Raw genomic sequence first — 12,410 nt, forward strand, 5'->3', positions numbered from 1 at the left:
CAGATTTCATAGGAGTCCAAATTTCATGTGACACCGGAAAAGTGACGGTGTTTTATCAGCCATTTAAAATCACCCACTTGATGGTCTCAACCATTAGGAATGAATCAACTGTCTTGTAGGTATTTATGAATTTACTTTTCAATTTCGCGGTTATTAAGGAAGGATACCCGCTCAATTTTATTGCACGTTCTACATCTACATGTAGCTAACTTGATTGCAAAACTAACCTGATGTGTTTATGGATTAATTGTATGTTTACTAATACACATTTTCAGATCACCTGCTGTTTTATGCATTCATGATGTTTTTATCAGCAGTCACCACCTTTTTTCCCATAATTATTATTATTATTTTTTTTTTTGAGATACATTTCCAAAAAGTCACAGAAAGTTAAAACTAAAAATTGGCCTATAATTGGTTACCCTTACATTTATTTGCCCAAGTCAAAAGTAGAACAAAAGTTATCTTGGGTTAAAAAGGTATCAGAAGCTGAAAATATCTGTTTCTCATTTGAAAACTTTATGGGTGGAATTTTGCTACAGGGGACATTAATTGTATTACTGTGGTTTGCCCTGCATTAAAATTCACGTCTCTGATGGGAAAGTCCATTAAAAGTCATTTAGTTGCATTATTTACCCACTGCTTTATCAAGCTCAGTCCAGCGAGCAAACCCTTGGAAGCTACTTAGTGAAGTGCACAAAAACACAATAAAGGGGGCCACTTTGCTACCGTCGTCACGTTAGCAGTTTTTCCAATGGTTGTGATTTTTGATAAATACCTGAAACCACCAAAGAAGAATTTCAACACATGAACGGACATGCAGCCTTTCGCTAAAGATAATTTAAGTTAATTATTTGTATTGCTTTTTGACATTATCCTCAAATTTCCGTCAAATAGTAGACGGAAAAGTTAGGTAACTTTTTCCGTCCATTTTTGGATGGAAATTTGAGGGTGATTTCAAAAATTGAAAAAGAAAGAAAGAAATGATTCAACACGTATTACATGTATTATAAGCCTGCATGTCCATTCACATTTCAAAAACATTTTGGGTGGTTTCAGGTACTGTAAAACAAAATACAACCATTGGAAAGTACTGCTAACGTGACGGATGCAAAGTGGTTCCCCCTATTGTGTTTCTTGTCACTTGTAAGCAGGAGGTTGCAGGTTCGATTCCCACCCAAGCAAGCTTGTGAATATTTCAAACGCATTCTCAAGGCTGTTTCATACTCCACGTGAATTTCTGTGTTAAGCAAATTCATTAGCAGTTCGAGCGATTATCGCTTATGGACATTTTGACCTTTTCCCTACACAGGCCAAAACAGCCAATCAGCGACGGCGTTTTGGTGTGCCGCAAAGGATTGTGGGTGTTACCATGCGACAGCATTATTTTTTTAAGCGTTAAAGAATAGGGAGCTGAATCCCCTGGCCGAAACCCTTCGTTTGGACAAATTTGATTGGCTGTGCAAAATAATGGACTACACAGACATTATCTGTACGTTCCAATCTCACAATGTTACTGCTGCTTTAGATATTTCATCTTTGCAAAACCAGAGGATTGATCTTACAGTTTCGACATAGTCATCATGTTTTGTTACCTGGCGTTTATGAATTTTTCCATGGTCAGTGGCCGCTTAGGGGAAAGGACACTATGCCCATAAGAGGTAATCTCCCTAACTAATTAGGGTAATGACAAAAACCACAATGAAGCTTCAGTTGGTAACATCATGACATTCGCTTTACATTCATTTTCAGGTGTAGTTTGAACAAGCCTTTATAATGGTTTACAGTGCTTATGAAATTCTGTCGGTGAAGGGAAACTAGCAACATTTGAATTTTCATGTGATGCTGAATTTTGCAACATTATCCATCGCCTCTACTAGGTTTATAAAGAAGCAAGGCCTGGATAAGGTGTTTTACGAGTGCGATACCCACATGTGGAGGCTGGGCGACCGCAAGCTACCCACGGGCATTACGCTGGACGGAGGGTCCGATTGGATCACCATCAACCGTCAGTTTGTGGAGTACCTGATCACGTCCAAGAACGAGCTGTTGACGGGATTGAAGCAGATGTATAAGTACACGCTGCTGCCTGCCGAGGTAGGTGGCATCCAGGCTGGAGTTGTAGGCTAGAGTTGTTTTGTAAATGGTTAGGGTAGTTTAGGGGATGTGGAGATTCTGTGGGCAATAGATTGTGTGGGCAGTTAAGCCCTGCCGTCTAAGCACATGGGGGACACCGCATGTGCCTCACCAATGTCACAGTGCACACAGGCCCCACAGCGGAACCTTTAAAACTTATTAAACCTCTATTTCAGCTTGAAATCCTAGTTTGTTTTTAACCCTCCTGCTGTGTGAAAAGTCACAGACAGTCAAAAAAATTTCAGTCATCTTCCCCTGCTATGCCTTTTACACAGGCTAGTCACCAACAGTTAGATCATATTTGAAGCAAGCACTGTGACTTGTCAAATTCAGTCGGCAGACAAAAGCAGGCAAGTGGTAGGACTAGGCACAGCTGGCTTATCAATCACCTGCGGTCAAAGCATAGCTGTATCAAGTTACATAAACAGTCACAGCCAGTCAATCCTGCTTTATGCAGGCTTGGAGCTCTCAACTGTTAAAAACTGTCAAATGATTGATTTTGACTGAAAGGACAACTTTGCACAGAATGTACATGTATGTTTGCACAGGAGGGTTAAAGTGTCTATTAGAAATTTTTAAAATCAATTTGACCGACAGTTTAATTTTCATAATGCTAAAATAACCACATTGTTCCTCTCAAAGATTGTTAGCTGCGGGATAGTAGCTCAACAAATCATCATATCTCTCCGTTATTCCGTTAGTTTAGTTAGTAACAAACGTTGACACTGTCTATTGCTCCTACATATTTTGACTGATTTCAACCTAACGTTCTCAAAAGTATCAGTAGCCCAGCCCCAACATGTCACATGACCAAACTGGGGTCAAAGGTCATCATTGGGTCACTGGGGTCAAAAACCTGGGGTGGGTAGTCAAAACTCTACTTCCAGAAATTACAGGGCACAATTTGCCCGCAGCTTCCAAGATATTTCCGATCTAGCTTGTTGAATAAGTGTAACTTTATCTAGTGTGAAGAACTTGAAGTAGGCTATTATATATTGGCTGTATTTCTGCTACCTCATCTTGAAAAATTGCACCCTTTTTGCACCCGTAAAACCTATACTTATCTACATATGTTGGCACTGTGAGATCTGTGTATACCGGTATGTGATGCGATCAAGCTAAATGAGTCGTTGGTCGGGAACTTTCATTTGGAGATACAGGCCAAAGTAGGGCCACTTCATCACATCACTTCATCACATCACTTCATCACATCACTTCATCACATCTGTAGGTGTTCCGACTTCCATAATTTTTGAACTAAAGATGGCACCATCATGCAGTTTTCACAGCAGTAATGCTGAGATTGTGCTCTTTTCAAATCTGTAAAAAAAATAATAAAATGACCAGGGTCGACAAACGACTCATTTAGTTTGATCGCGTCACATATGTTCAAGAGATGATGCTGCGTGCATCATGCGTAAGTGCACACATATCTCTGACTATTTGTCAGACGTATGGTGCGGGCAATCATGGCTGTGACTTCTCAAAGCATCATGGCATAGGCTTAACGGATCAGTTCAACCAAATTATTTTCCAACAAGGGGTGGGGCACGATAGACAGGGATTTAGGTTAGGCTTAGAGCTTTGATAGATTAAAAATAGTCGTGTTTGACATAACAACCTCAAGCGAAACACGTATTCCATTCCAATGAGTAATCATGGCTTTGTTCAGTTCTAAATCTCTAATAAAAAAAGATTATGATATATTTGGACCCGGCATTGGATTTAAGCAGCTTTTTTGTAGTTGAAGAATAGGTTTGAAATACATTTCTGTCCATTGCAATGTTTACTTTATTAGCCTGTATATTCAGAAAATATACTATAAAATAAATAAAGCTAATACTTCCCGTTAATATACCCTTCAAGAGACATTTTTTGTCATCAGTTTATACCTAAGTGAGACAATGGACAATGTCACAACTCCAATTTAGAGGTGAAATTTTATTGTCCAAATAGGCTAGATCGATGGCTCGTTATCCAAAACATAATTATACCATATTTCGTAGGGGTATGATAAGGGAAAATTGGGGTTAGGTGTCATTAAAATTGGAAACATTTTGTGCACGACCCTATGGGGATGTCTCCCTAAGGCACCATTTCAAGTCATAATAATTTGTCCTTTATTTGACTAGATTTTTCATTCTGTTTTTCATTTTTTTTTGGGACAGTCTTTCTTTCATACAGTCCTGGAGAACAGCGAGTTGTGCAAGACGTTCGTGGACAACAACCTGCGCGTGACCAACTGGAAGCGCAAGCTGGGATGCCAGTGCCAGTACAAGCACATTGTGGACTGGTGCGGCTGCTCCCCTAACGACTTCAAACCAGAAGACATGTATAAAACAAAGGTTAGTCTATTTTTGTGGTGAAATTTGCACACAAAAAAGACTTCCACTATGTGGCAATTCCAGTTTGTGAGGTTCTTGAATAAGGGGATAATAGTATGGTGGAGTAGTCACAGGTTCTAAACCAGGAGGGGTCTGAGCCCAATCTGATTGACACAATAATTAGACCAGCGCACCTGCTTGTCTTGGGAATTTTGTAGCAGTGGTTTAACTTTTTCTTTATTTTGTCCCTAGGCTTTCCTAGGCAACCAATCAGCGATCGCGAAATAGTCAAACGCGCGTGCCGCACGACAGTTGTAAATATATGCGCTACATGCGGAAATTCAACTGTGAAGTGTGGTGATCAAACATCACTAATGCAACTCGGTGATAACCGCGTGTGACTTCCGGTATCAAATAGGAAAACGCCATTTTGTTCAACGATATTAATATTTACACCAACGGTGTTATTTTCATAAAACGGCCATGCCCCCATTCCTGCGAAATTCCCAAGACGTTAGTTAGAGAAAGTCATAAACAGCGTGAGACTACAACTATAACTAAAATCGCTATCGATCACTGACGTCTTGGCCCAAGGCTCAGAGTCGCTTAGCATAACAAAAACTCAGCCAATTTGTTTACCGAGAGAAATTCTGCAGGGAACATTTTGACTGGCTACCCATGTTTGCCCAGCAGTTAATTTTTTAAAGACTCACTTTGTAAAAGACTCACACCATACCTGCTACAAGCTTGCTCTCAATAGCAGTGTTTGTTCTCATCCCCAGCCAAACCGTCCAGCCTACTTCGCCCGCAAGTTTGAGCCAGTCATCAACCAGGCCGTCATCAACCAACTTGACACGTACCTCTATGGCGCCTACCCCGTTGGCACTGCGGGCGATCGCTCGTATTGGCAGAGCCTGTACCACCGAGCAGACGGAGCCACAGAGGCCCCCGGCGACATCCCGCTGACCGTCTATCAGAGCTTTGTCCGGCTGATGGCTGCCCACATCAACCTGGTGTCCCAGGTAAAAACATGGACGTCTGAACACTTCCAAGATTTCCTGTTCAATTTTTAAACACTCTTTTCTGTTAAATGTGGTTTTGAGCTCTCGTGTCAACCCATTAGCACTTTTATTACATTGTATTACATTGTACATATTTACTCCTTGATGGGTTCACAAAACCATACAGTGTTGGGCAGTTTTGGGGCGGTACAGGTTTTGAATGTATGACTGCAGAGATGCAAGTAAGGTATTGCTGGAAAGCTGTTAAACCAACCAGCAAGCAACCTCACTGACAGTGTTGAAGCTCACAATTTTACACACTACAGGGCGAGTCAAAAAATAAAAGGAAACCCAAATGGCGCCCCCTATTTTGGAAAGAGGTTCTGCATGTGGCACTTTCCAGAAGCCCAATTAATAAGCTTTCTTTTAGTACAAGAATCATTCAAATCACTCATGTACCTTTTGAGTAATGGAATTTTGAACACAAACACAGCTTTAAAATTGTGTCCACGGATCACATTTAAGGTACGTGATATTTTAGCTATTAACAAAACCATGTTGTATCCTGAAAGTGATATCAGAATAATCCCATAAGTCTCCGGGTAGCTAAGTAGAAGGCAGGGCAAGACTATAAACTCTTGACATTATAAAGCATGTTGTTTTAACGTTGGAAGCAGAAGTTGTTTAAATAAAGGTTATGATAAGTGCCAGTTATCATGGTTATGAGAGTGTTCTGATGTGTTTTCTTGATAAAGCGAAATGTTTTCATTTTGCTGAAATATCACTTAAGTTTATTGTGATCCGTGGACAAAATTACAAAACTGTGTTTGTGCTTAAAAGTTCATAACTTGAAAAGTACATGAGCGATATAAACAATTCTTTCACTAAAATAAAGCTTACTAATTGGGCTTTCGCATCCTAGATCTTGAACGCGCTACATGCAAAACTTCTTTACAAAATAGGGGCGCCATTTGGGTCTCCTTTATTGTTTGACTCGTCCTGTACATATAATCCATTATTTTTGGATTACCTTATTTTAAACACCTTGTTAGTTCACCATGCTAAATTACGGAAGTTTATTCCTTGGTCACTTGTTGTAAAGTGTCTTGCTCAAAGACACCAGGGACCCGATTTCCTGTCATGGTATGACATGTTGTAGAAGTATCTACATGTTTAACCTCTGTTTTTTAAGCTGTTGTTCATCAGTGAAATCGTCATTTGGATTGGAGTTTATCGCAGAATAATATCAGGCTTTCAATGCTAATGTTACTGAAGTGAACCAGTACCCACATCAATTAAGGGGGAAGGAAGGAGGAGCGGTCCTCTAATCAAAGCAGACGAGTGTTCAAACAAAATATACAATCACTATGATATGACGACTGTGATCTCCTGAACTTAAATAAATTTATTCCTACAACACTTCAAGTTCAAGCATTCAAGTCCCTGTGCACAATAGACTAAATATGACAGTAAATACAATGTGTGTGTGTGTGTCAAAGTTCAACACTTGGCTGTATACGCTAGACACTATTATAGTACAATGAATCATGTCTCATCCTGAAAATACACAATTTCTCTCACAAAACCAGAGCAACACTCACTGGGAACATTCTATGAAATTACCCTCCCACAGTGATATGCTCCATACAAAAACGAGAGAGTTTTCAGAGACAATTATATGTCTGTCTTCTCTGCTCAAAGCCCACAGAAGAAAACTTGTTACAAGTTGCCTTTGCGCAGGAAGCACAAAGGTCACACTATGCAAATCACTTGCAAAACTTTTGGACGCACAACTGAGGGCACACTTGGTCTTCCTATATTACAATCATATAAATTGACCCAGTGAGGCTTTAACACTTCCTTTTGTTCTTTGACTGTGTAGGGCCACCCGTACGACAACCACTGTGCCTACAGCATCAAGTCTTCCCCGACCGAGGTCACCTTGTTCTTCCAGAACGACGACTTCCGGGGCGTGGTCGTCTCGGTGGAAGGCCAGACGCCAAATGGTGCCACGGATATACTGGAGGTGTGGTTGTCGCTGGCCAGGGAATTCAGAATAGTCAGCTACGTCGGGCCCAGTACACGGCTGCAGAAATTTCAGGTTTGCGTCTTTTGGTTGGCATGTTGCAATATTCGGTAGACATCTCATAGTGTTACCACAAAATACTTCCATGAGCCTATCAGGCCTTTATCTTTAAACTTTGACATGAATGCTTGCCTTGGTTAGATGCAGTAGCAATTTTGGTGTGACAGGACGCAAATACTATTTTTGCAGCTCGGTAAAGTCATTGACCGTAATACGCATGCGTCAAACATATCCTGATTCGGAATAAGTTCTTGTAGCTCATATTTCACGGTGGTCAGCGTGGTTTCACTATAGCCTGTAATACGCATATGTCAAACATATAACGTGAACAACTAAATTTGTTATTCCTCTGTCTTGAATACTGTATTTTTGAGTTACGAGTAACGATACTTGTGATGACATGTATCGATATTGGATGCATGCGATTACATTTGATGACTTGTCATGATGACATGTGGTGACTCGCAATGACTTGTGAGTGACATCTGATACTTTGTGTTGACACATAATGACGAGTGATGACTTTTGATTGACTTGACTTCCAACTGGACAGACGATACATGTATTTTAAGGAGTGTTTATCTGTACACAGGTGGGCACGCAATACGACCTCAAGGAGCGCGTCCTGCGCAACTTTGCCAACATCATGGGTCCCGAGGACAGTCCCATCGTCTTCATCAAATGGAAACCGGGAGAACAAGTCCAGGTGACCATCTCCTGGATCGATCCGACCAATCACATCGCGGCGTCGTTTGACACCACGGTGGACCACGACAAGGAAGAGACGCACCACAGTCCTCCGTTTAAAAAACCGCTCCGGCCGGGCAAGTGGTACGTCAAGCTGTTGTATCAGTGGATGGTTGTCGCTGAAGTGGAATTCCTGATCGTCCCGCAAGCCCTCGCGGAGGGCAGGCCGATTCAGCGCCACGACTCCATCATGCTCAACTCGGGCGTGCCCAACAACAGCTACGTGGAGAAGGACTTCTCAAGCATGAAATCGATCTTCCAGCTGGGGGACTCGGCCAGCTTGATCGCGGAGGCCAACAAGCGAGCGCAGAACGTGGGGGAGGCTCTCCACGACTGGGTGGACGAGATCGTTGGCCAGCACTGGTCCGTCATGGGCTTCTGCGTGGCTCCGACGAACGGCACGAAAGTGGCCGAGTGCCGGCAGTTCAAACCGTGCTACGGTCAGTCCTGGAGCACACTGTCACCGGATTCCAAATCGGATCTAAGTCATGTCAAAGCGGACGGTCGGATTAGGTGATAAACAAAAACACAAGCTGATTTTGGAATGAGCCGTTATTGGTTGTTTTACTCACTCGTCATGAATACCGGTGAAACTGGTTCCTTTGTGTGACGTTTGTAGAATGCTGCATAAAATGCCACAGTGTTCAAATCTCATAAAAAGGGTGACGAAAGGTCGTTTGGTAATGTGATCTGTGGATGCAACATGACGACTCAACCTGAATCACTAGCGGCAAAATGCGTCAATTACGCAACAATTTCGGTTAATTCCAAGCTCAATGGACAACTGCTAGTGGTAAAACAAAAGAGAATATTTATTTTTATACAGTAATTTAACCCTGTGTTCAACTGGTGCTGTATATATTAAGGCTGTTAATAATGAATAGAATTATAGTTAGTTTCTAGTTTTATATGTTTTGTATGTCATAAATACCAGTTTTATATCCTGCATTGTAAGTGGTGTATCTTAATTCGGCAAATTCTGTTTGTTGTTTTACCCTTTTTCTGTGTGAGCTGCAGCACAGGACCCTTATTTTTTTTTTTTTCTCAAACTCTTCTCAAGCAAGTTCCAAAAATAATCTCTACTGCAGAAAGGCCTAAGTTCAACAATCATTGGCTGACTTTGTGGTCACATAATAGCAAAAATGTGAATGATCGCAAGTCAAGCATAACCACTGAACCTCACATCCCTGGCTCCCTGCTGTACATTGAAATACACATGGCATGTAACCAGTGATGTGACACTCACCACCGATATTCCTGGTAGTGTTTTGAGAAACTAGTTTATAGAAAAACTATGAAGTATAAAACTATAACAAGCCTAAAGTTTTCAGATCATGCCAAAAAATAAATGTGCATATTATTTTTAAATTGTGAGGGCATTGTCTGCTTTGAAAAATAATAGTTGTTTAGTTTGACATTTAGATACAAAGTCTGTGGAAAACGTTTGCCCTCAAATGGCAAAAGTGGAAAACAGTACTGCTATGGTTGGACCACAGTACACACAATTTCATTTCATCTGAATGTGCTCAAACTCACAGCATCTTTGCGCCAGGCTTATATGGCTGCAATGCCTGCAAGTGTCCTGCCAAGCTCTCTCTTCGCAGCCGTTGAGGGGGTGCTTGCGCATGGAGTCTAAAGAAGGAGTTGTGCGCGCAGCACCATCAACATGTACACTCCCAGCACAGATTCTATAATAAGCAACTGACCAAGTTCATGAAATTTTAAACTATAAATTATTTTTTCTTCCGCGATGTTTACAGACGACAGCATTATGAGTTGGTATCTGATGATACAATTTTCATTTTTATACTTAATTTTCTATGTTGTTTTGTCTACCTGTATGTCACTGTTTTGAACATTGCCACCTTTTTTTACCACCTTTGACAAACAAAGTAGAGGTGTTCATTAACTGTTTCTAAGAGGCTTTTTAAAAATCAGGTGGGTGCCAACGGTTGGTGCTGGTGACTAGTTGATAAAAAAATTGCAAAAATTAAGTATTTTTTTAATGAAGTGTAGCAAGTTTGGTTGGGGAGGTGAGGGGAACAAAGAAATATGGACTCATTTTTGGCTGTCTATACTTAATCTTTTATCAGATTTTAAAATAAACATATTATAAAGTACTTAAGTTTGAATGTGTCATTTGATAATTAAAAGTTCCAGACTTTTGTTGTAAGTCTGGGAAAAAGTCCTGCACGAAAAAGGCAACTTTTAACAAATCAAAAAAGATCTACCAGTCACATCTGGCAGGAAGCAGACTGCATGCTTAAAAAACAAAAACAAGCCAGTGCCGTACGTGTGACCAATGAAATTCTCTGCATTTAAATGCCTGATTCAGACCTAGTCTTCTGCACTTCAAAACCCTTCAAGTTTTTGCAAAACCACTTTGCTCATAGAGTAAGCACCCACACTTCAGATTCCTTTGAGACGATTTAAGGGAATAAATGTGTGTGTTGGGATGTATTAAACGCTATGATTAAGACTGGTTGAAGTTTGGAAGGCTGATAAACAGCCGAGTTGTAACTTAGTGTTGTACTTACATTTTTCTTTACCAGACACTTTAAAAGACGCACTTTTAAACAATCGGATTTTTGACCCCCGTGTTACCCCTTTAGTTCTAAACAACACCTATGTCAGATGTTTCAACCTGTCAGCTATATTCCCTTTTTAAATTCCTTCTCACTGATATTGAAAAGGGGGAAACTCTGTAAACAACCTCACTAGATGGCCAATTTTTTTTTCAACTATTTTTTTTTTCGAACGCAAAACTTGTTGGTGCAGAAGTATCGTAGCCTGCAATCATTGCGTGCGAAATGTTTCTAGCTATGTCAATAGAGGGCGCTGTTTTTCTTATGTTTATTATGGGAAGAAATTAGTTCGGCAAACAATGCTCTATATTAAACTGCTATTGGCTCCACCCCCCCCCCCCCCCCCCCCTGATTAACATAGTTATTATTATTAAGCAATAAACTAGGAATCTTTCCATATCGGTGAAGTTAAGAACTAAAGGGGTTAGTCCCTGGTGTTTAGTCCCTGGTGGACCGTTCGGGAGTTTAATGTACAAGGTACACGGGGGTCTAAAATCAACTGGATCTATTAATGTACATTTGTATCTTCATAAGCTGCTATAAATTCTATTGTTATACCGTTTGTTGATTGAAGATTGTGAATCATTATTTTGGTGATTGAATGCCAGTCTGTTGTCCGGTGAACTAAATATATAGATCTTAACATCTATGTGGACCAAACTTAATTTGTTTCGTACTGGCATACATAACTGATAAGCTTATGCATGCACTTTGAAACCGTACGCCACATTCATTCTCCCCACCGTTAAATTTCCCAAACAGCAGAAAAGCTAATTCACTTCATGAGTCTATTTGCGTATAAATTAGTTGGGAACAGGGTACAAAAGGCGTCGAGATCTGTGCCAAAAATTCTGTGAATACATAATATATTCATCAATGTAAATATTTTTTTGCACACTACTGAAAAACAGTCTTGAAATTTTGAAAAAGAAAATATGGTGGTGCTTTTAATATTTTGATACGTTCCACGCTGGTATAAAAGAGGCGTCGTATTGTTTGTTGCCATAATGCATAAGCATTTTTTTAACCCACAATTACCAATTCGGCCCATTAGAATCAAGGGTGACCACAATGGCCAAGTTCGCGCAAGGACTATAGTTGACCAATGGTTAACTAACGTTTGCCCGAACTCTGGCTAGTCGACGGTGGTTGACTACGCTAGTCGACTATGTGGAACCAGCCTACTGGGGTTGGTTGCTTCGCTGGTAACCAATAGCCGCGCGCATTCATAACGCTAGCAGAGAGCCAGGATCCAGAAGTTTTGCGATGACATTTTTACCAGCGGTTGACTAGAGACGTTCGCACGTTGCTATTAGTGCGCAGGTGTAAGGTACGTTACAAATCAACCACTAGTCGACTAATGGTCCTTGCCCAAACTTGGCCAATATTTCTGAGTTCTAATTGGTTTGGTTAGAGTTTATTTGACCCCTGACCTTTAGTCAACACGATCCGCATGCGACATCACGTCCGCGCCCATGGAACGCGCTATGTCGCCACCATGTGTTTTCCTCGAAGAGGCCCGTTCTCAAGT

The 12,410-nt window shown here is 40.8% G+C and overlaps 1 protein-coding gene across 4 annotated transcripts in view; it reads left to right on the forward strand.

Annotated features, from left to right (window-relative positions):
* LOC119735427 (xylosyltransferase 1-like) overlaps positions 1–11,452 on the forward strand; it is a 61,451-nt gene extending 49,999 nt beyond the window's left edge. For all 4 annotated transcript variants that reach the window (XM_038209129.1, XM_038209127.1, XM_038209128.1 and 1 more), the window contains 5 exons: positions 1,881–2,097; positions 4,305–4,481; positions 5,243–5,482; positions 7,344–7,562; positions 8,140–11,452. In XM_038209129.1, coding sequence (XP_038065057.1) covers positions 1,881–2,097; positions 4,305–4,481; positions 5,243–5,482; positions 7,344–7,562; positions 8,140–8,811 — 1,525 coding nt within the window. In that variant the 3' untranslated portion in view covers positions 8,812–11,452. The remainder of the gene's footprint in view (positions 1–1,880; positions 2,098–4,304; positions 4,482–5,242; positions 5,483–7,343; positions 7,563–8,139) is intronic.
* The last annotated feature ends 958 nt before the right edge of the window (positions 11,453–12,410 follow it).

This window comes from Patiria miniata, unplaced genomic scaffold (genome assembly GCF_015706575.1).
Source record: "Patiria miniata isolate m_02_andy unplaced genomic scaffold, ASM1570657v1 HiC_scaffold_29, whole genome shotgun sequence".
Taxonomy (NCBI): Eukaryota; Metazoa; Echinodermata; class Asteroidea; order Valvatida; family Asterinidae; genus Patiria; species Patiria miniata.